The 22,823-nt window shown below is 39.9% G+C and overlaps 1 protein-coding gene across 10 annotated transcripts in view; it reads right to left on the bottom strand.

The window, feature by feature from the left end:
• The window catches only part of RFTN2 (raftlin family member 2), a 136,068-nt gene that overhangs the window by 58,003 nt on the left and 55,242 nt on the right, over nucleotides 1-22,823 (bottom strand). For all 10 annotated transcript variants that reach the window (XM_042995001.1, XM_042995002.1, XM_042994995.1 and 7 more), the window contains 4 exons: nucleotides 21,132-21,411; nucleotides 18,094-18,297; nucleotides 9,811-9,932; nucleotides 8,445-8,548 (listed from right to left, as the gene is read on the bottom strand). In XM_042995001.1, coding sequence (XP_042850935.1) covers nucleotides 8,445-8,548; nucleotides 9,811-9,932; nucleotides 18,094-18,297; nucleotides 21,132-21,411 — 710 coding nt within the window. The remainder of the gene's footprint in view (nucleotides 1-8,444; nucleotides 8,549-9,810; nucleotides 9,933-18,093; nucleotides 18,298-21,131; nucleotides 21,412-22,823) is intronic.

The raw sequence follows: 22,823 nt of genomic DNA on the forward strand, positions 1-22,823 counted from the left end.
CTTCTCCCAAATGAATAATTTCAGCTTATAATGTGCAGGGGTTGTAGTGGAGAATAGTGAAGAAAATAAAAACAAGTGTTCATTTTCTTCTGGGCCAATTAGATTATTTAAACAGACCACACAGGTCCTGGTGTTCATATGGTGAGAGAAGGAGAGAGAGGGCAAGTTCTTGACTCTCAGCATTTAAGCACCACATATAAGATGGATCATTGAAAGCTTTTCCTTAAAAAATTCCCCCTTTGGGGGCACCTGGCTGGCTCAGTTAGTTAAATGTCGGACTCTTGATTTTGGCTCAGGTCATGATCTCATGGTTTGTGAGATTGAACCCCATGTCGGGCTCTGTGCTCACAGCGTGGAGCCTGCTTGGGATTCTCTCTCTCCCTCTCTCTCTGCCCCTCTCTCACTTGTGCTCTCTTTCAAGATAAATAAACATTAAAAAAAAACATCTCCCCATGAATTCAGTTAAGAATGAACAGCACTACTTAAAACAAGCAAGCAACAAAAACAAAATTAAAAAGCAGTTCTATCACAGTTTGATAACATCTTTAGTGGTATTTAAGCTTTTAGGTTATTTTTGCAGGAAGTTATTTATAAGGACAACATTGGGCAAAAGATTTAAATAGGTGCTTTACAAAAGAAACATCCAAATGGCCAATAAACATATGAAAATGTGCTCAATCTCAGTAGTAAGTAGGTAAATACAAATTAAAACCACACCGATATGATAGTGTATACGCACTAGGATGGCAAAATTTAAAAATCTGACAATATTTTTTGTTGGAGCAATGGGAACTTCATATTCTGCTGTTAGGAGTGTAAACTGCAGCATTCTAGTTGGAAAGAGTCTGGCATTTATCTAATAAAGCTAAAGAAATGCCCTATGACCCAGCAACACCACTTCCAGATCTATTCGCTTGAGAAACTCATGCCCGTGTCCACTAGGATCCCTGCTCATGTTCAGGATAGCGCTGCTTGTCATAATCAACCACTGGAGCCAAACATAAAATTCCATTTGTGTAAAATTCAAAAATAGGCAAAACTGAACTGTATACAGTTTAGATACACATGCAAGAGTGATAAAACTCTTGGGCAAAGCAAGGAAGTGATTATCCTAAAAGTTGGGATGTTACTCTGAGTGAAGGGAGTAGATGTGATGGGGAAATACGTGGAGGGCTTTCAACGTTCCGATATTGTTTCTTGTCCAGTAGAAACTACACAAGTGTTTACAATTATACCCATTTGTGTTTTGTGCACTTTATACTTGTATATTTAAGAAAAATTGTTTTATGAGTACAGGTAATGGTGACATGAAGGAGAATGGTTGTAGATTTACACATGATAAAAATGATCCCTCCCCTTTCACATTTATTCTTTGGTAAAAATCAGTCTTGAATTCTTTGGGTTTGATTAGAAGAGGTCTTTAGGAATTCATTCACCTGTACTAACTTTCCCTGGAATATATCTTGCATTTTCCTGTGTTTTTGCTTAAGATTTCCAGAGAAAGGAAATAATTTGTGGTACCCGTACTTCAACTTTCTACCTTCTACGCACATAGCAGGCATCACTAATTGATTGACCACTGCATTCTTTTTTGCTGAGCCTCGTTCTAGTCTCAGAATCCTTGGTTTTATAGTGTTCCAGGCAGCCACTTCCAACAGACTAGTGCTGCTACATGAGATGAAACGGAATAGTAAATAGTCCTATTTGCCACAGGGAGTATTCTCTCTAAAACTGCTTTCAGAAGATCTGTTCTTTCCTAAAGTTCCCCCTCAGACACACAGCTTTCGCAGACCTGCCCTCCTCCTTCATTGAAGTCCCCTAGCATATTCACCTGCTTTATACTCAACTCTTCATTATTGCTTCCCCAAAAAAGACTTTTTAGATATTTCTCCCCAAATTCCCCCCAATCCTATTAAATTTTAATCCTAAAGATATGCTGTGTTTGTGTTTATGTACCGTGACCTTTTGGAGGGCCACAAACCACTGTAGTATTTAAGATTTTTTTTACCTCCCCTTATAACTAATTTTCACCCCCTTCGGGCAGTATCACCCCTATTGAGAATACATGCTCTAGACCTCCACTGCAGGACTTGTCATGAGCTGTTCTGCATTAGTTATTTGTAATGGTGTTGCGTCTCCAAGCCGACTATGAGTTCCTTCCTGGAAGCCAGAGTCAGCCCCTAGAGTGAGTAAAATATTGCCTTGTACATATCAGGCACTCAATAGATATTTGAGTTGAACTGAAAGAACATTTTCAAATAAAATGCAAAAATGTGATTCAGTTTGAATACAACTGAAATGGTTCTAAATGAGTGGCTTATCTGTAGCTGTTTAGTCATTTGTGGGATAAAAATACTCTTGGGGTGCCAGGGTGGTTCAGTTGGTTAAGCATCTGACTCTTGATTTCGGTTAAGGTCATGGTTTCAGATCTCGAGACCAAGTCCCGCATCGGGCTCTGTGCTGACAGCATGGAGCCTGATTGGGATTCTCTCTCTCCCTTTCTCTGCCCCTCCCCACCCCCCCACTCATGCACCCACTCTCTTAAAATAAATAAATAAACTTAAAAAAAAACTTTTATAAAGAGCTTTCATTTATGATTGTAGAGTTAGACTAGAGGAAACAGAATTGTTAGGTTAATTTGTATTTTCTGATCAGTTTTGTATCATCTAATTAATTAATTAATTGCCATGTTTAATGTTGCAACTCAAAAACAAATGAGTAAATTCTTGCTTTTAAGATATAAAATAAAATTCATTTTGAAAGCAAAGTTATAAAATTAATTTTTGCATGCACCTTTATAACTATGTGCTTGGTGACAGTTCCTTTGGCTTATGACCCTGATTTGTTTTTCAGGTATTAATATGAGTGTATTAAAAACTAAAAAGAGCACTCCCACAGTTTAGCTTCTCCCAACCCCCCTGCCTGACAAAATGTCAAAAATTGAAGTTCAGATGAGGAAGTGATAACTGGAAGTATCTACAATAGACAAATTGACTATTTTGAAAAATGTGGCCTTGGGGCACAGTCGGTTAAGGGTCCAACTCTTGATTTCATCCCTGCCTTGGACTCTGTGCTGATAGTGTAGAGCCTGCTCGGATTCTCTCTCCCTCTGTCTCTCTGCCCCTCCCTCCCGCTTATGCGTGCTCTATCTCTGTCTCTGAAAATAAAGAAATAAACTTGTTTAAAAAGTGGCCTTATCAAAATGCTGCTCACTGCAAGATTACTATGAGCGTAACTAGGAATTACACCATACTGTTTCTACAGAATTTAAATTAGGAAGGGAAGAGAAGCATATTAAAATGAACTAAACACGAAACCCTAGCCTTTCCCTGACTGTGTATAAATATGCAGCTCTGCTTTGGCTGCCACTTGAGGATTGAGAGGAAATCACTGGTACACGAAAGTGTCTCAAGTGACTGCACAGACTTATGCTTCTGGGCTGTGGTGACCACAAGGCTGTGGAGCCTTTTCTGCAAGGGCTGCAGAAAATGGAAGAGGGAGCAGGACTGCCAGCATCACAGTGAGAAGACAATTTTCTCTTTTTGTTATTCAGATCTTGTTCTTAAGGATCAGATGTTTTTATATTCTCAGAACAGTATAACATGATTCATTGTACCCCCAAACCCCTGCTTTTCAATTCTGTCTTCTGAGATATAGATGAAGGTGTATATCTTTCTTCTATATTGTATTCTAAAATGCTTTCATGGTCCCTCTGCAAGATTATACTTCAGTGTTTTTCTGAAAGCACATCAGAATTACCGTGGGTTCCTGTTAAGATGCCCCCTTCCCCCATCCCTTTCCAGATGATTATTCAGGGAGAGGGGGATGACCTTGTTGGTTTGAGGGAGCCAAACAGAGGGAACTTTGGCTCCCCTTCCATTTTATTCTGGTGATTATTTTAAGGGCAGCAATATTAGCTGCTAGTTCAGCTAATTTGATCCCCTACCAGATTTTCCCTGAATTGTTTAATGTCAATTTTCATGTTGATTTCTTGAAAAGAAAAGGATTGGGCCCATTTGTATAATTACATAGTGATAACGATTAAGAAGGGATTCTGGCAAGTTTTCACAGCTGACAGCAATAATCCTGGAATAATGTAGTGTTATCTGATTACCACATTATCATGTTTCCATGGCAATGTGGCTTTCAACCTTGGTGGTGTGATATTGCCTAGGATGATGAAGCAACAACCTCAGTGTAAGGACACATTGGGAAAATATTTTTATGTCATCCAATGACATATTTGAGTAATGAAAGAAATGAAGGGAAAATACCTTATCTACAGACCACTCAAGTTATGGTTTAGGTGATAGAAGAGTGGGGAAAAGTTGAAATTGCCGAAGACATGATTGTGTACAAGATGAAAATATTTAAGGAAGAAAGTTTTCACTGACAATGGTTCTAACTCATGTTTTCAGACATGTGGGCCCCAAAAGAAAGGTCATGACAGTTATTTGTTTTTCTGGGTATGAGTATATGTGTAAGCTTATGTATCTTTATAGTGATGTTATTTATTTCTGCTCCTTTACTGACTTGTAATCATCAGTGCTGATTTAGTATATAGTGAATCACAGTATTTACATTTTCTGAAATATCCTGATTTATGACAGGCTGAGTGATCACGCTTGCATAACTGGTTTCAACTTCAGGATTTTGGTTCTGCTAAAGGATTAGTTCCTATAGAATAGTTTGGTTCACATCCCAGACTCTTCTTCTAGACTAAAAATTTTTAGGCTCTATCCTCCACTTGGACCAAGATGAATTGTATGTGGTATCTTCTTTTTTTTTTTTTTTTTTTTGTATTTAAATGGTATTTTTCTTTATATTTAAAGATGACATGACTGACAGTGAGTACTATCTTTGTGTGTACTACAGCAGCTAAGACAAGCATGTGACTGACAGAGATAGCACATTTGGACAAGAACAAGAAGGCAGAGGATAAACCGGTTTTATCAACAATCTTTGTTACCGGATAGTAACAATGAACCTTGACTTTCAGCCTATAGCATCTACCTTGCAGGCACTTGGAAGAACACAAGTTACAAGACGTAAAGGATTAAAATAAACATCAATATTGCACAATATTCCTGAATACAAAAGAACAGTAGACACTGTTTGTTCTAGTGTGCCTTGTTGCGAACGGGTGATTACTGCTAAAAAGTATTTTTCTACTATTTTCATTTATTTATCTATTTATTTATTTTTAGAGAGGGAGTGTGCATGTGCGCACACATACTCGAGACCTCTTCTTTACCACCTTTGGTCTCAATCCTGTCTTCAGTCCCAAATCAACCAGGTGGGGCAGAGACAGAGGGAGAGAGCAAATCCCACGCAGGCTCCATACTGCCAGCACAGAGCCAGACATGGGCAGCACAGAGTCGGACATGGGCAGCACAGAGCTGGACATGGGGCTTGACCCCATGAATCGTAAGATCATGACCTGAGCTGAAATCAAGAGTCAGACACTTAACTGACAGAGCCACCCAGGTGCCCCTGTACTATCTCCCATCCAGGGTAAACAGCAGATTCTAAATGGAGACCTGCTAAATGGTGATGCTGCTTTTTAAACTCATTTTAAACTTCACTCAGGTGAAGATTCCGTCTAACTTTGACAGTCTTTACTCCTCTTTTTAACGCTGCTGTACGACCTATACGTGCTCAGGTATGTAAGTTTGACCTGCCATAACCCAAGTGCAAGCCTGGTTATATACTAAATTTAAGCTTAACCAGACACAGGCTCCTTCATGGCAGATACAGCTGTCACATCTTTTTAGTAATTGATTTTTTTACTCTTTAAAATTAGTTGTTTTTTTTTTTAAATCACAGAATATTCCTTGTAGAAAGTCAAATAGCAGAAAATGTATAAAGACAAAGCAGAAACGCCCGCTTTCCCTGTCCCCTACCCGTAGTCCCAGAGCTAATCATTCACTAGAATTTGCTATGTAGCTTTTTAGCCTTAACACACACCATTCCTAGTGACAGACATCTATACTGTGTCCATTTTTTTTGCTGTTCGAAACAGTCGCTTTATGAGCAGTCCAGCAACTAGCCCTTTTGCTATTTTAATTACACATGAAGATAAGCCTTCACAAGGAGGGTGTGAAAGGCCTACTGTGACCCCACAGCACCTCAAGGGGAACAGGGGTACAGGAGAATCTAGAACAGTGGAGAGGCAGTGGTGTTATCTCTGCTTCAAAGACAATGTACAGCTACTCCTTGTTCCAGTGAGCCCTCTCCTCACCAGGGAAGCCTGTGACTTCATACAGTCTGATATGCAGGACAAGGTGGTCCAGTCAAGTGTGGCTCCGGTTTCCACAACCCTCCCCCTTCACATTATACTTGGTCTCAATCCTGTCCTCAATCCTAAACCAACCAGAAGCAGGAGATGCTGAAGGAGCTTCAGCTTGTGTTTTCTGGCTCAGCACCCAGCCCAGCAGACTTGCTATCTAATCAGTGCCCAAGCAGTCACTCATACTTCAAGACAAAACTATTTTTTTTTGCATTTTAATTTTAAATAAGCTCCATGCCCAGTGTGGGGCTTGAACTCGCAGCCCTGAGATTAAGAGTCACATACCCTACCAATGGAGCCAGTCAGGCATCCCAAGAAAAATTTAGGCTCACGAGAGTAGAATCCCTGAGTGAATGGGAGGGAGGAATGATGAATATATTTTTCACTGGGGAAAAAGGAACACGAAAGGTTCAGAACTCAAGAGTACTCTTAGGAAGAGCTAACTGTAATGGGCCAGATGATATCCTAAATTACACACCAATGAGAACCATCAAAAAGAGATGAGAAAGCCAAATACACAAGTTATTCTGAGGGAGAGTGGGGAGTGGGATAGGCCAATGCTTGGGCATGGCTATGAGGGGTAGAAAGGCAGGGAAGAGGAGTTCCTTTCTCACTACCTCCTGCACAATTCTTCTAATGTTAACGAGTTTCAGAGGCTTGTGAAAGTGCAGATTCATGGTTTCACCCTCAGAGCTTCTGACTGTTCCACTGGGGTGGCCCTCCAGAATTTGTAGGTGCATAGGCTCCCCAGGTGTTTCATATTGCTTCGTTTAAAGACCAAATCTTGCGAATTACCACTGTATTGTGACCTGACAGCTATGTCACAGATTTAAACAGTTGGGAACTAATGCTTCAGGATGTTGTCATTCACAACTTGAGTACAGTTACCAATAGATCCCGGAGAAGAAAAGCAGATTAATTGCTTATTTCTAACCCCTCCTTTTAAAGCTTGAGTATCTTTACTCTGTATCAGTCTTTGTCTCTCTTCCCACCTGAAGAAGATGCAGCTTTAATATAAAGCCATGCCAATCAAATGTTTTTACAGTGTGGGGGGAAGTTGGGATACTGGACAGGGGTAGGTTGCAAAACTGGGAAAACCAGAGGAGGCAGGAGGGTGGGTGAGACTGAGAAAGGAGGAGCTGCCTCCTTCAGCTACACCTGACAATTACTCAAGAGTGTTGAACCGCAGTTGACGCTGCTAAAGGGTAAGGCCACGTGTTACTGTGCTGTCCTTGGCAGGTAGTCACTGGCCCAGGCAGGACCGCATTGGCACTCGATCATTTTCTGGAAGCCAAAGAAGGTAGAGGGAACATCTCTGTGTCCAGGGGACAGCAAAGCTCTTTACACAGAAGACTTAATTGGTTTCTCTCGTTCTGTCTCTAAAAAAAAAAGTACGATTGACTAAAGGGGAAAAGGAAAGGTTGGTATTTGTGAAGTGATGGCACTTTGGTTCTAATGTAGGCAGTTTATTTTAGTGGAAACAGCTAATGAGTTCGTGCTCCAGGGGAGAGCTCAGCCACCTTACCAGAGGGGAGAGGTGAAGGCAGCACTGCCTGGGCTCCTGCCTCCCTTGGTTTGCGCGCACAGTGCAGAGGGGGAGGACAAGAGGTCTACAGAGGGGCCTGAGTTGTTCTGTTTGCAGAGTTACATCAACTCAGTCTTCACTCTAGACATTTTTTTTTTTAAGCTTATTTATTTACTTTCAGAGAAAGACAGCACGAGCTGGGGAGGGGCAGAGGGAGGGAGAGACAGAACTCCAAGAAGGCTCCACACTCAGCAGAGAGCCTGATGTGGGGCTCGAATTCACCGACTGTGAGATCATGACCTGAGCCGAAATCCAGGTTTGGATGCTCAACCGACTGAACCACCCAGGCGCCCCTTGACTCCAGGCATTTTGAGCTGCCCTGAGCTGGGAGTGGGTCTTGCGCCCCTGCCTGGCTCTGCTTGCATGCCCTTGGGGAGGAGATGTTATAGTTTGTACATCTATAACTTGAGGGGATTAGATTAGCTGATCTCCAAGGTCCATGAAATCAGATTAGAAGTTCAGTGAAATGCTTTTTGTAGGCATTAAATAAGCATTTGCTGAATTGAGTTATCTAACAAATGAACTATATTTTGAATTAAATGAGAGTTTGTAAGGCTACTCTGGCATTACCTGTCATGTCGCAGTATAGGTGTAGGCAACACGCTTGTCAGGAGCCATCCAAACTCAGCCAGAGTGTGCAGCAGAGGGCCATAGTCCGTTTTGATTTCACAGCCCTGCATGAATAAGCATAAGAGCTCATAGCCTTAATGGCAAGATGACCAGCAACACAAGTGATTACAATAAAGGGTGATGGGTGTTACAATAAAGGGAGTTCATGCTCCATTAAGTACAGTTTCATCAGTTGCAGTCTTCGTGGGCTTCATTTTCTGCTACTTGCTGCGTTCTAACCATTGAACCAAAGTAGAGACACTGGGGATCAGAGTGGAGAGAGGTTTCCATCTGGTTCTCCAGAGTTTGGGCCTGCCTTCCTTTATGTTCCCTCAATCTTGTTCAGGCATCAGACTTTAAGGTATGGGGCTAGGGGATCTGCATTTAGAAAAGCTCCCTAGTGATGTGGATCCAAGTAGTTTACAGACCATACTGGTTAGAAACACTGGGCCGGGGGTTGGGAAGTGAGGATAAGAGTAGGAAGTGAAGATCAGGAAGTAAAAGGCGAGTGGGGCTTAGATGCTGAGTTGTTTCCCTGCTTTTTATTCATGTGGAATTGATTTTTACTAGGAGCTTTACCTCTCCCCCCAAATCCTTTTCTCCCCCCTCATTGGGATTTCTAGTTTATTTGAAAATGAGCTATGCCTCTCTGTATGCCTTTATAAGGCCAGAAAGGCACATGTGTCTATGAAACAGCCTGTCAGTGAGGGCCTCATACACACAACACAATATACCTGAATTCAGTCTGTACACCTCAAGGGCAGTCCATTCGGTGACATCTGAATTCAGAGTGCACAACATCAGCAGCAATGTCATCTCTGATTAGGAAGGACAATGCTGTGTGTACATATTTGGCCTGGTGAGAGAGAGAACACCTTTTGGATATTTTTGCCTTTGAAAGTCAATTCACAAGGTAAAATAAATAAATAAATAAATAAATAAATAAAAGTCAGTCACATTGGTTTCTTGGAGATAAAATAGTAGTTATTGACTGAGTTTTTTTTCAGTTTCAACCAGTTGTCATGGCATGTGTAAAGAGAGTCTCAGTGCCTGGGAACTTTATTCAGGATTATAATGCCAAATCCTTGGGAATCTACTGCTGTTTAGGTACAGGTAATTATTTTACTATCTTATCACGGAGTTGAACATGGAGTAAAGGAAATCACCTTTTCACAAATCTATACAGTTTGTTTACGCATTTGTGATAAAATTCTGAACTCTGCACAAATGTGTTTGAAGGATACTGCAGGTATTAGGCAATGAAGATCTTTAACATGTAAAACTAAATAGAAAAGTAAAGCTAAACTGTCAGAAAACTGCAGTTTACCTCAATAACAGTCCATTGTTCTACTACGATGGCATCATTTCCTTTCCTACTGGAACCTGGAACTCCAGAACCTTCTTCTTCATAGATAAAGAATCCTTCCAAAGATTTAGGCAAATGGTCCCCTGTGAGGAAAAGGATGCAATTAAGAAGAGTGGCAAATACTGAGTGTCTCCTAAAATCATCTAAATCCTTAGATAACCCTTTTAGGAAGCTGAAAGAAAAGCATATAAATTAATCAGCACTTGTTTTGGCTGAATCAATAACATCCTCCTCTTTGAGAGTTGTTATTGTTATAGGGTTTTTTGGGGAAGGTCAAGACAATTTTGTACTTCACTGAATTAAAATCAAACTGTAAATATGAAAACTACAAACACAAAAACAAGATAAAATAATATCATACAGTGAGAAACAAGTGGATTTCCTAAGTCTAAAAAGCACTGGGAACTGACCTTCACCCTGAAATCAAATTTTGGTTTCTGACCTATATGTTTATGCACATTAATTACACCATTAGGAGAGAAAACATAAAAATGTATATTCTTGAAAATATAGGTGTGATATTCAAACTAATGTGAGGTAAGATTACTTCAAAAAAATATAAACACGAAACAATTCTTTACCTCAATGATGCTTTAAAAAAATAATGAAAGAATGGTAACAGGAAAATCCTAAACAGAAGTCATTGTCAAAAGAATTCCTGCTGGGAAGGAAGTTTTAAGGGAGGGCCTCTCTGACATTTTCTTGAATAGTTGACAATAACCAGCTGGCGAAAACTAAACTGATTTTATGGACGTTCTTTTGTCTCCTATTTTGCAATAGGAGACAATTTTCCCATGGTCACGTGCTGGCTAAACAGTTTGGTTTTTATACAGTACAATGTCGCATCAAAGTCTCTGCTGGACATTTATCTAAATTATAGCCTACAACATTTTCAAGTGATCTATTAAGCTTAAAGATAAAGAAGCCAAATATAATTTCAATGTAATTTTTGGTTTTGATTTTTATTAACAGGCTATAAGCTTTAGGAGAAAATCATCATCATTATTATTTACATCATTTACAATTAGGGCAGAATACCGTGAGGAATTTACCTTGTTCAGATTGGTTCCCTCAAACCCAGTAAAGTGTAATTTACTAGTTAGAGTTAGTTTTCTAATTACAGTGTATGTTCCACTTCCTTTAAATGTACTTGTCCACTGTCATACCAAAGTGACCAGTGGAAGTAAATCTTTTTATCATAAGTTTACAGCTTCACAAAACTGTCTTTAAAAATATGTATGTCCCAAGTCCTTTTTTAGAAAGGGGGTATGAATTTTAGAAATAATTATATACTGTGATAATTATGTAGTTAATTATAATCTGCTTCTTATTTACTTTGGGATTACAATGTGGTTTTGTGGCTCTGTGTCTGTTTTCTTATTCTCAATATTGGGGTACCCTAGTACTTCTAAATTTCTTCTGGTTTAAAAGAATGAAACCATGGTACACTCAAAAAATGCCACACAAGAATAAAAAAGTAAGACTCACTGCTATGTAGCAACATGGATGAATTTCAGAAACTATTTTGAGAAAAGAAGCCAGACACAAAAGAGTAAATACTGTATACTTCAACCTATGTGAAGTTCAAAAACAGGCAAAATTAATCTATGGGGATGGACGTTAGAATAATTCTTTCTCTGGGTGGGAGGATATTGACTGGGGAGGGTCATGAGGTGGCTTCTGGGATGTGGGAAATGTTCTGTACCTTTTTCCCCCCTCTGAATTCTTTCCTCCCCAGCTTTATTGAGATATAACTGATATATAAAGAGATGCTCTATATCTTGAATGTTTGTTTTTATTCAGCTGTACGCATAAGATTAATGCACTTTTCTATACGCGTATTATACTTATGTCCCTCCCTTCTCACTTTAGAGCTCCCAAGGTCCTGGCCGACCTTCTTAGCTCCCATGCCAGTCCCCAGAGCCACAGATGAATGAAGCTTACACAGGAGAAAGTATTTAATATCTCCTGAAAAATTCTCCCTAACAGAAGTGGAGGCGAGGCCGGGTGTCAGGGAAGGTCCCATGGGGAGTGGCTGTTTGGGTGCTTGGTGTGTTAAATCTTCCAGGTAATGGATGAGTTGATAATTGTAAACAGTTACTTAATAACTGTTCCCGAGCTGAGTCACTTTTTAAAAAAAAATTTTTAAACACTTTTATTTATTTTTGAGACAGAGAAAGAGTGTGAGCAGAAGAGGGACACAGAGAGAGGAAGACACAGAATCCACAGCTGAGCTGTCAGCAGGGCCTAACACAGGGCTCAAACCCATGAACCATGAGATCATGACCTGAGCCAAAGTCTGACACTTAACCTACTGAGCCACCCAGGCACCTATAGAACTGAGTCACTTCTTAACAGTACATATTCCAGAGTTTCCCACCCAGTATGTCTTGGCCCATTGGTGTTCTGAGAACCCCTTCCAGAAGTGCCAAGATATGGGATGCCCCCTCCTGCTCAGAGAAGCTTTATCTTCTTGTACCCATGTACCTTATTATCTTATCATTTTCTATGTATGCATAATATGAAAATGAAAAGCATTGACCTGACCCACTGCTTCTTAATTTTTTTTAGCCAAATACCATCAGTAGCAAAGGAAAGTATATCTGTACCCTTGAAGGATGGTCTCCAAGTACAGTTTGAATTGATTTGTGGCAAGAATAAGGTTTCTTTAACGTCTTAATGTTTATATCTTAAAATCCATGCAATATTTGCATTCCTTTCAAATATATTATGTAAAAAAGTAAAGTTCTCCAACTCCCCATATTAAGTAATATTGACATTCTATCCTTTGAACCTGTGTACTCCCTAGCACAAGGCTGCATACCCTCAGGGTACTTGGGCCCTGGTTTAAGAAGCACAAGCTTAACAAATTCTCAGGGAGTGGCTTACTTGTCTGGCCATGTGCTCTGACACATTCATTTCAGCTATATATGACAGTAGCATTTATGTAAATGTGAGGAAAGGTAACATTCCATTTTAGTATTTTTGGTCCATGTGTCATTTTTGGCATCAAACTGCCTAGAGGTAGGCCTGGAGGGCACATATGGAGACTCCCATTTTGTACCTCATTCATGAACATTCTGTCTCCAAAACAAGTCTCAGCCTCTTGACAGCAACCCCCCCCCCCCCCCCCCCCCCCCCGCTTCCACTCTTACCCTCTCTAATCCACTTCCCAAAATGAGGCGGAAGAAGTTATTTTAAGAATGCATATCAGGTCATAACTCCCTCTTTTATTTATTTATTTATTTATTTATCTATTTATTTAATTTTTAAAAATGTTTATTTTTGAAAGAGAGAGCGAGAAAGTGAGCCTAAGTGGGGGAGGGGCAGAGAGAGAGGGAGACACAGAATCTGAAGCAGGCTCCAGGCTCTGAGCTGTTAGCCCAGAGCCTGACACAGGGCTCAGACTCATGAAACGTGAGATCATAACCTGAGCCCAAGTCAGACGCTTAACTGACTGAGCTACCCAGGCACCTCCATAACTCCCTTTTTAAATCTTCAGTGAATGACTTGGAATAAAAATCCTGGCAGGATGTTTAAAGTTTTTGCTTAGGAGCACACACTCCACCTAGGTGCCCCCTGCCCCACTTTCTAACTGCATGAAAATGGGCACATTTTAAAATATTTCTGTGCCTCAGCTTCCTCATCTACAAAAGGGGAATAATCATACTAACCCCACAGGGTTGCTGTGGGATTAAGTGAGTTAATAAATTTAAAGTGCTTAGAACAATGCTGGTGTATAGTAAGTACAAATACATGTTAGCTCTTGTTGCATTATTTATAAGATTGGCTGCTGCTTACCACTTCTACCTTGTATGGAGCCATTCTCTCTTCATACCTGGCTCCAGCACACAGACCTTTTCCCTGTTCCTCTTTCCTGCCCTAGGGTTTTTGTACATCTGGGGGTGTTTCCTCTGCCTAGAACGGTCTGCCTGTGGCTCTAGAATGCTGGCTTTCCAGTCTCAGTGTGATTGGTGCCTTGTCAGGCGGGACCTCCTGATCCCTCCTTACAATATGGTGTTAGGTAATGTCACAACACTTTTCTCCAGTTTGAAATTAGATACATATGTTTCTGTACCCGTTACCGCCTGACTGCCTGATGCCGCAGGGCCAGCTTTTTGAGAGTAGGGAAGATGTCCATTTTGCTCATCATTGTAAATCCAGTGCCTGGCATAGGGCCTGGCATACACATATTTGTGGTGAATAAATACATTTTCTTTGTCAGTACTCTACCTCACTCCTCATTCTGATACACCTTGCCTGTCAGCTCCACATAAGCATTTTTTTAATTTTTTATTTAAAAAAAAATTTTTTTTTAACGTTTTATTTATTTTTGAGACAGAGAGAGAGACAGAGCATGAACAGGGGAGGGGCAGAGAGAGAGGGAGACACAGAATCCGAAGCAGGCTCCAGGCTCTGAGCCATCAGCCCAGAGCCCGACGCAGGGCTCAAACCCACGGACCGTGAGATCGTGACCTGAGCTGAAGTCAGCCGCTCAACCGACTGAGCCACCCAGGCGCCCCTCCACATAAGCATTTTTATAGGGGTGAAGAGTTTGAAATGAACTTAAGTCTAAAAATTCATAAAAAATCAAAATGTAGCCTTAAGATGTGGGTGAACTAAAGGTGGGAAGAGACTATTCTCTGAGGATAATGGGGGCATTTGTAGGCTAGTAGAGTATGGGGACTCATGGGTGTATATGTGTCTGTGTCTGTGTCTGTGTCTGTGTCTGTGTGTGTGTTTTATATCAGCTGGCAAAGCTGCTCATCTCAACCCATGCCAACTGCCCACTGGATTCTACACATTCTGGTAAAATAAAGTGTTTTATCTTTGTTGGCTCAATTGGGACCAGTTGGAGTTCTTTGCCCTATAGTGCAAGCCCCTGTGCGTGTGCAGTGATTCCAGCAGAGGACCGGTTTGGTGAGGACCCAACAATGCTGGAGAATGTCAGATACAGGAAACCATTGCAGTGGGAACCCTCAGGCTGCAAGAACAGCAAGACGGCCGCTGGGTACCTCTCCTGTTGGGCTTTTCGAAGCAGAAGGCTTTGAGAGTGCGTGGGAAAGGGCACTGAAGAGGAATTTCACAGTCCTTATAACCTCTCCACCGTGACCCCACCAAAGGAGAAAACTTGTTAAAAGTTTTGTTCCCCCTCTCCCTCTTTCTAGAGGAAGATATTTTATGAGATTTGTGGAGTAAGGTATTTAAATGTCTGTGCAATGTCTGGTTTTGTGCTTTTATTTCTCATGGTGAGCGGACTTCTGACAATATTTTGGAAGAGGATGGAAGCAAGACAAAACAAAATACGCATTGTCCCCTATGTGCTTTAGCTGTCAGGCATCAAATGTCCCAGAACAAAGCAACCAATTCAGCCCTGCTTCCTCCGACTTGCTTCTCACAGTGACACAGGCATGGGTCACAATTTCCCCTCTGCAGCTTCCCTGTGTACTCCTAGGGAAGTCCCAAGAGACACACCCAATTGCCAGGCCCCACAGACCGTGGTGGCTCATTAGGGGCTTGGCATGGCCTGCAATGTAAAATGTCTAATGAGACATTCCAGAGCTGCTGAGAGGGAGAGATTCTCCCCTGAGCTCTCTAAATAGCTTCTGAGGCTTTATGAACAAAAGCTCTACAGAGTCTCTGGCTGGCAACTGCTGTGGCTAATTTTATTTTCATCAGGCAAGGCCCAAGGCAGGGATGCCTGAAAGAGATTCTGAAAGGAGTATTTCTCGTTTTTCCTTCAGCAGTTAGTAACAAACCAAATTTTGAAATGTCTCCAACTAGACTTTTTGGAAGGAAGAGAAGAGAGAAAGAAATATATGAAGCATAAACTGACCTCCAAGTAGCTGATCCATACTAAAAGTACTGTAGCTGCACACAAGTTGCAGGAAAGAAAACTAACTCCAGAAAATAAGCTCTGACAGTGGGTAAGGCACTGTGGGAGTCATTTTGTACATACTGCATCTTATCAAATTTTTATAGCAGTAAAGTAGGGAGTATTTTTACTCCCCTTATAGGAAACTGTGGCTCAGTGAGCCCACCTAACTTCCCCAGATCACCCAGCTAATAAGTAGAGAACATAGGATTCAAACCCTAGTCTATCTCATCCTAAAGTCCATGCTCTTCTTAGATTTTGCTGTTTCTGGGGCACCTGGATGGCTCAGTCAGTAAGGGCATGAGACTCTTGATCTTGGGGTGTAAGTTTGAGCCCCATGTTGGGTGTAGAGATTACTTAAAAATAAAAATCTTATGGGTGCCTGGGTGGCTCAGTTGGTTGAGCGTCTGCCTCTCGGTTTCACTCATGTCATGATCTCACAGTTCGTGGGATCAAGCCTGGAGTCGAGCTCTGTGCTGAGCATGGAGCCTGCTTGGGATTCTCTCTCTCTCTCTCTCTCTCTCTCTCTCTCTCTCTCTCTTTCTCCCCCTTTCTTCCCTTCTCTCCCCTTCCCCTGTTTGTGCATATGCATGCACTCTCTCTGTCTCTTTCTGAAAATAAACTTGTGCTTGCTTCGGCAGCACATATACTGAAAATAAATAAACTTAAAGAAAAAAGATTTTGCTGTTTCCGTAAAAGACCACCTTGGAGGAAGTTTCCAATAACCAAAATACTAAGAACTATCTATTGAGCACCTGCTATGGGCTGTGTGCTATGGGCCATATTTCTGGGTACTTCAATAGGCTAGATCCTTACTCTTGGTTGCTAGTTAAAAGAACTTATTGGACCATGACTCTTGATAATTTTATTTATTTTTGAAGGAGAGAGAGAGACAGAGCATGAGTGGGGGAGGGGAAGAGAGAGAGGGGGAGACACAGAATCCGAAGCAGGCTCCAGGCTCTGAGCTGTCAGCACAGAGCCCAACGCGGGGCTCGAACTCATGAACCGCGAGATCATGACCTGAGCCGAAGTCGGACGCTCAACCGACTGAGCCACCCAGGCGCCCCATGACTCTTGATAATTTTAAATAATCATCCAAAGTCTTTAGTTCTATTAGTTAAGGTATCCCTGATGTAATAGGCTGACTTAATGATAGTAAAGAATACTGATATCTCATTGCTTTTTTTGTTCTTTCCTCTAGCCTCATTAAGTTAGTTAATCTTGGTTTTAATAGCCTTCATCCTTCCTAATGCAATTTTCAAGTCTCCTAACTATGAGTTTTTCTTTTAGCACTAATCTCTTTTTTATTTTTATTTTTTTGAGAGAGAGAGAGAGAGAGGGACAGTGTGTGTATGTGCATGTGCACGTGGGTGGGGAAGGGACTGAGGGAGAGAGAGAAAGAATCTTAAGCCATCTCCATGCCCAGGGCAGAGCCTGATGCAGAGCTCGATCTCACAACTGTGAGATCATTACCTGAGATGAAATCAAGAGTTGGAGGCTTAACCAACTGAGCTACCCAGGTGCCCCAGCACCAATTTCTTTTTTAAAACACTTTCCCTAGAAAGTAACTTTTGGAAAGTTTTGTTTGTTTTTGTGATAGACATGAGTGATTACATATCCCATCGTAACTAAAAGAGGAAGACTAGGGGAAGTTGAAAGATAAAGGGAAGGCAGAAAAAATAGAGTAAATATCATTTTCTAAACCAAAGATTATTTTTCTATACAAATTTTAGAGTCAGATATAGATTGGAGTACATGGTTAGATAGTGTCCAAATCTGGGATTGTGTAATAAGTTTGGAGAGTAACTATCAAATGCCACTATAATCCTTTTAACTGGACTGTTATAATACATCTTATTTGGAAAATCCTACTAGTCAATCACACAGTGGTTTGTCTATACCTGATAGTTACAACCCGACAGCAAACATTACATTATAATTCTACCACACACTATGATTAAGCTTTTATTTATTTATTAAAAAATTTTTAATGTTTATTTTTGAGAGAGAGAGAGAGACAGAGCATGAGTAAGGGAGGGGCAGAGAGAGGGAGACACAGAATCAGAAGCAGGCTTCAGGCTGTCAGCACAGAGCCCAACACAGGGCTCGAATTCACAAACTGTGAGGTCATGACTTGAGCTGAAGTCTGACGCTTAACCGACTGAGCCACCCAGGAGCCCCTAAGCTTTTAAATTAAAGCTGCATAGCTGTGTAATAATTGGAATCTAATTCCTAATGAATTTTATAATGAATAATAATGAATAATTCCTGTCCTTTTGGCCATAGATCTTGAGAGGCAAAAACACTTCCACCAACTCTGATACAGGTCAAATTTTTTAGGTATCAATATATTATAATATAAAACATACCTTTAGATGTTTCCCAGCATACAAAAGAATCAATTAAAGACAAGCCTTGTTTATAATAAAATGTAGTTAACTCCAGCCAGTCGGCATCAAGTGTACTAATGACAGATCCTTTTCTTGTTACTTTCATTGACAGGATGCCTTCCTGATAGGTCCAGCAGGTTGATTCATCATCGAAAACATTGAATATTGTATACAACTTGTTTTCTGGGGATAGGCATTCAGAAAGAAGAAAGATTATTTATTTATTAATTTACTTATTGAAAAGATTCCTAAACTTTTTTTTATTACTCATGTATTTCAGGCATACAGACAAACATAGAGAATAATAAAATTACCCAGCACTCAGCTTTATTAAATGTTGACCTTGTGCCATGTTTCCTTCAGATTTATTTTTCCAGAAAATGAGAGATGGATGTAGTTGAGGCTTACTATGTAGCCTTCCCTAATCCAGTTCTCCCGAAATAGGTACTATAATAATTTGGTGTTTATTTTTCTCATGCAAGCTTTTATTCTTTTAATATACTTTTATATACCCATTAATATATGTATATGTGTGTATATATATATATATATATATATCATATTCTGAAGTTTAAAAAACTTTTAAAAAGTGGTGTTGTATATATGCATCTATAAATTGATTTTCTTTTGCTTGGAGTGGAATTAATACATGTAGACCTTATTCAGTTAGTTAAACTGCTACATAATATTCTAGTTTATTATTCTCCTGTTGATGGACATATACATTGCTTCCAAATTTTTGTCATTATAAACATTGTTCATGTTTCCTTAGACACACATGTGGGAGTAGCTTCTAGCATACATATGTAGACATGGAACTGCTAGGTCATATCTTCTACTTTTCCATAAGTTGGCAAATTCTTAACTTGGGGAGTGGTGTATGGACCCACCTCTATGGTTGTGTTTAGGAAGTCTAAACCCACTTGCATTGCAAAAGCATTTGGGGGTATGTATGTATATGTGCATTTTTCTGGATTGAGTCTCTGTGGATTTCACCAGATTCTCCAAGAGATCTTTTGTGTGTATCTCCCCCAACCTCATGCTGCCACTACCCCACCCCGACAGCCCAAATTAAGAACTTTTGCCATAGACAAATTATTAAGAAGTATAGGATTTAAACTATTTAGAAAGGGGAATCTAAAGATTATTAATTATGGGAATGCAAGCTGGTGCAGCCACTCTGGAAAACAGTATGGAGTTTCCTCAAAAAACTAAAAATAGAACTATCCTACGACCTAGCAATTGCACTACTAGGCATTTATCCAAGAGATACAGGTGTGCTGTTTTGAAGGGACACATGCACCCCCATGTTTATAGCAGCACTATCAACAATAGCCAAAGTATGGAAAGAGCCCAAATGTCCATCGACGGATGAATGGATAAAGAAGATGTGGTATATATATACAACGGAGTATTACTCTGCAATCTAAAAGAATGAAATCTTGCCATTTGCAACTACGTGGTTGGAACTGGAGGGTATTATGCTAAGTGAAATTAGTCAGACTTTAAGAGACAAAACAGATGAACATAAGGGAAGGGAAACAAAAATAACATAAAAACAGGGAGGGGGACAAAACAGAAGAGACTCATAAATATGGAGAATAAACAGAGGGTTACTGGAGGGGTTGTAGGAGGGGAAGTGGGCTAAATGGGTAAGGGGCATTAAGGAATCTACTCCTGAAATCACTGTTGCACTATATGCTAACTAATTTGAGGTAAATTTAAAAATATATAAAAATAAAATTAAAAAAAATAAAGATTGTTAATTAAATTAAGTAGGTAGTATTTTGGAAATTGAATTTAAAAGGGCTAGAAATAGACACTTGATCTAATCAGGTCGGGATGGGAACCAGCGGGAGTTTAAAGGTAGCATTGGGTAGCAGATAGCAAATAGGTCTCTGACCATATCTTCAACAACTCTTGTTCTTAAAATTTTTACACTGCAAGAAAATCAGGGTGAATTTTAGTTAAGGAGCTGGTGAGAAAATAGGAGGGTGGCGGTGGCAGTGAGGAAGGATGAGACGATGAATTAGGAAGTGCTCCTGGCTTGTTCATAAAAAGACTGTGCTGACCATGGTTGATGGGTCTCTGCTAGGCTCACGAGATTGAGCACATCTCATTACAACCAGAAAGCCAATGTGCATGTGTGCAGTGTGTTACACGAGTGGGTACAGCTTCAGCACAAACTTAGATCAAAAGGTCAGCCAATAGCAGCTAAATTAATCCAGAATTTATTCTGTGGCAGGCACAGTGCCTTATCTTTTAGCTACTTTTCACAACAACTCCCTTTCTATAAAGAAATTGAGGCAGCCTGACTCCAGAGCTCTTAACAGTAAGGTATGCATAGTCTTTGACTTTCTCTAACAGTGCTTTTTAAAAGCATGCTTGAAAAGATATCAGAAAACTCTGAGCAGGCCAAGATGCATGAGGAAGTGGTCTCAATTGCTTGGGAAGAGTTGCTAGTTGGCAAAGTAGAATAAAACTAATGGTTAAAGTTATTTTCGGATGCAGGCACTATTGTTATATTAATTGCTTCATCATGGTGTGCATTTTCATATTCTAATTGATCATCAAAGAAAGTCAATTAACTTCAAGGGCAAAAACCATCCATGAAATGGGAAAGGCCAAAACTAAAATTCTCATACTCCGTTTGCAAAAACCAAACATAAATCAGAACAGCTTTCTATATTTATAAAATCACTTTCTGTATACACGCATAGCCTCCATTTTATAGGGGAGTTGGTGAATGACTAAATGGAAACCAAGTTTCAAACCAAGTTTCATTATATGGATGGTATTGTATGACCATGCCCGGGACAACTGTTTGAAAAACTGCTTTACCTTATTTCTGGCTGTAATAATTAAAAACAAAATCAAGATGAGTGTAATATATTAGTTTATTCGGTTTTTGTAATTTTAGAAATTTACTTTGTCTCATATTTCCAAAAAAACCCCTCAAAAACTTATTTTTACTAAATTGAAACTAATATACTATTTCTACTCATCTTGTCTATTACCTTCTCCCTTTCTTGATTTAGAATAACTGGGGCTGCCATCTCGGTCCATCTGACACTGTTCACTTTCATGATGAAGTTCTTCCTCAATTCCACTCTCAGATGATTGCCCACTTAATGTTCCTTCATTCCAACTTTTACAGTTTTCATCTGAAGTGTGTCTCAGAGGCAGCGCTGACTCTACATCTTCATCATGGTTGGTTCCGTTGCAGAATTTAAGTGGTGAATAAGGTTGTGATATGAATCCAACAAATTTCATTCCTCTCTTAGCAGCTATATTAATCTAAAAGAGATTGTAGAGCAAGATGTAAAATTCATTTACATTGATCACTTTATCAGTTAACCTGTAGGTTTATTAAGGAAATTCATAAGAAGAAGTAAATTGACCACTAACTAAAGACCCATTCATAAACAAATTAATAACCTGTAACAAAGCACTACTCCTAAGTCTATGTCACAGTATTATTGTGACTTCTTCAAACAGAACTGATACACTTTAGAAATTATGAAAAGAAGCAGATGCTGGGGAGCTCAGTCTGTTGAGCGTTAACTCTTGATTTCAGCTCAGGTCATGAGCCTAGGGTCGTGAGATTGAGCCCTGTGTTGGCTCTGCACTGAGCATGGAGCCTGCTTGAGATTCTCTCTCTCTCTCTCTCTCTCTCTCTCTCTCTCTCTCCCTCTCCCTCTCCCTCTCTTTCTCTCTCTGTTTCTCTCTTTCCCTCTTCCCCTTTCCCTGCTCTCATGTACTCTTTTTCTCTCTCAAATAAAATTAAAAAATAAAAATAAAAGAAATTATGAAAACAGGAATCATATTTTTCTTCAAAAGGTTACTATTTGAGAAGAACTAATAATTCTATAACATGATTTTTGCAGGCCTGTTAACAATGGTCTCTCCCACTGAGGCAAAATTAAAAGCTATTCCAAGAAATCCTCAAAAATAACATGACCAAATACATCTTAATTAACAAAGCAAAAACATTAAAAGCAAAAACATACAGAATTGCTTGCTTGATGTGGGTAAAGAAAAATGTTAGAAGTCTAATTCTTGACAAATGTGTGCATGTAATGCATAGGCCCAATTCACTCTTAGGAAGCTTTCCCATCTATTTATATCTTGATGCTATTGTCTCCTATCAGGCCAAATGCACATGATCAGATTCAATCGTATAAGTTAAAGAATAGGATTCAGAAGAACATTACGTAATGCCAGTGAAATAATTTGAGACGTTAAGAGTGGTTATTTTCATGCCCAGCACTTTCCCCTTTCTCTGCTTTTTCTACATTTCTTTGTTCTTTTTGTGTCCATGTCTTTCTCCTCTGTTAAGCTGGCAATTCTTTTGAGGGCAAGGACTGTGTCTTAATCATTTTTGTATTGTGCCGTTTTGTACCTACAGGTGCTCTATAAGTATTGGTTAAATAAGTAAAAATGAAGAAATAGCAACATCTTTAATTTGGCCACTGTTTTAAACATTTAAACTACATGTTTTAAATGCTACCCTGGGAGGGGAAGAAAGAGTTATGATGGAGGTTGCAATGAAAAGGGCCGGGAAGAACTGGGGCAAAACCAGAGAGCAATACCCACTCAAGGGGGACAATGGTCACTCAGCTCTAGTCAGCGAGGAAAATTCTGGGCAGGACAGAGGTGATAGGTGTGTGGAGCTAAGACAGAGGATAGTGCTGATGCAGTATCATTTA

Source organism: Panthera tigris, chromosome C1 (genome assembly GCF_018350195.1).
Source record: "Panthera tigris isolate Pti1 chromosome C1, P.tigris_Pti1_mat1.1, whole genome shotgun sequence".
NCBI classification, from domain to species: Eukaryota; Metazoa; Chordata; class Mammalia; order Carnivora; family Felidae; genus Panthera; species Panthera tigris.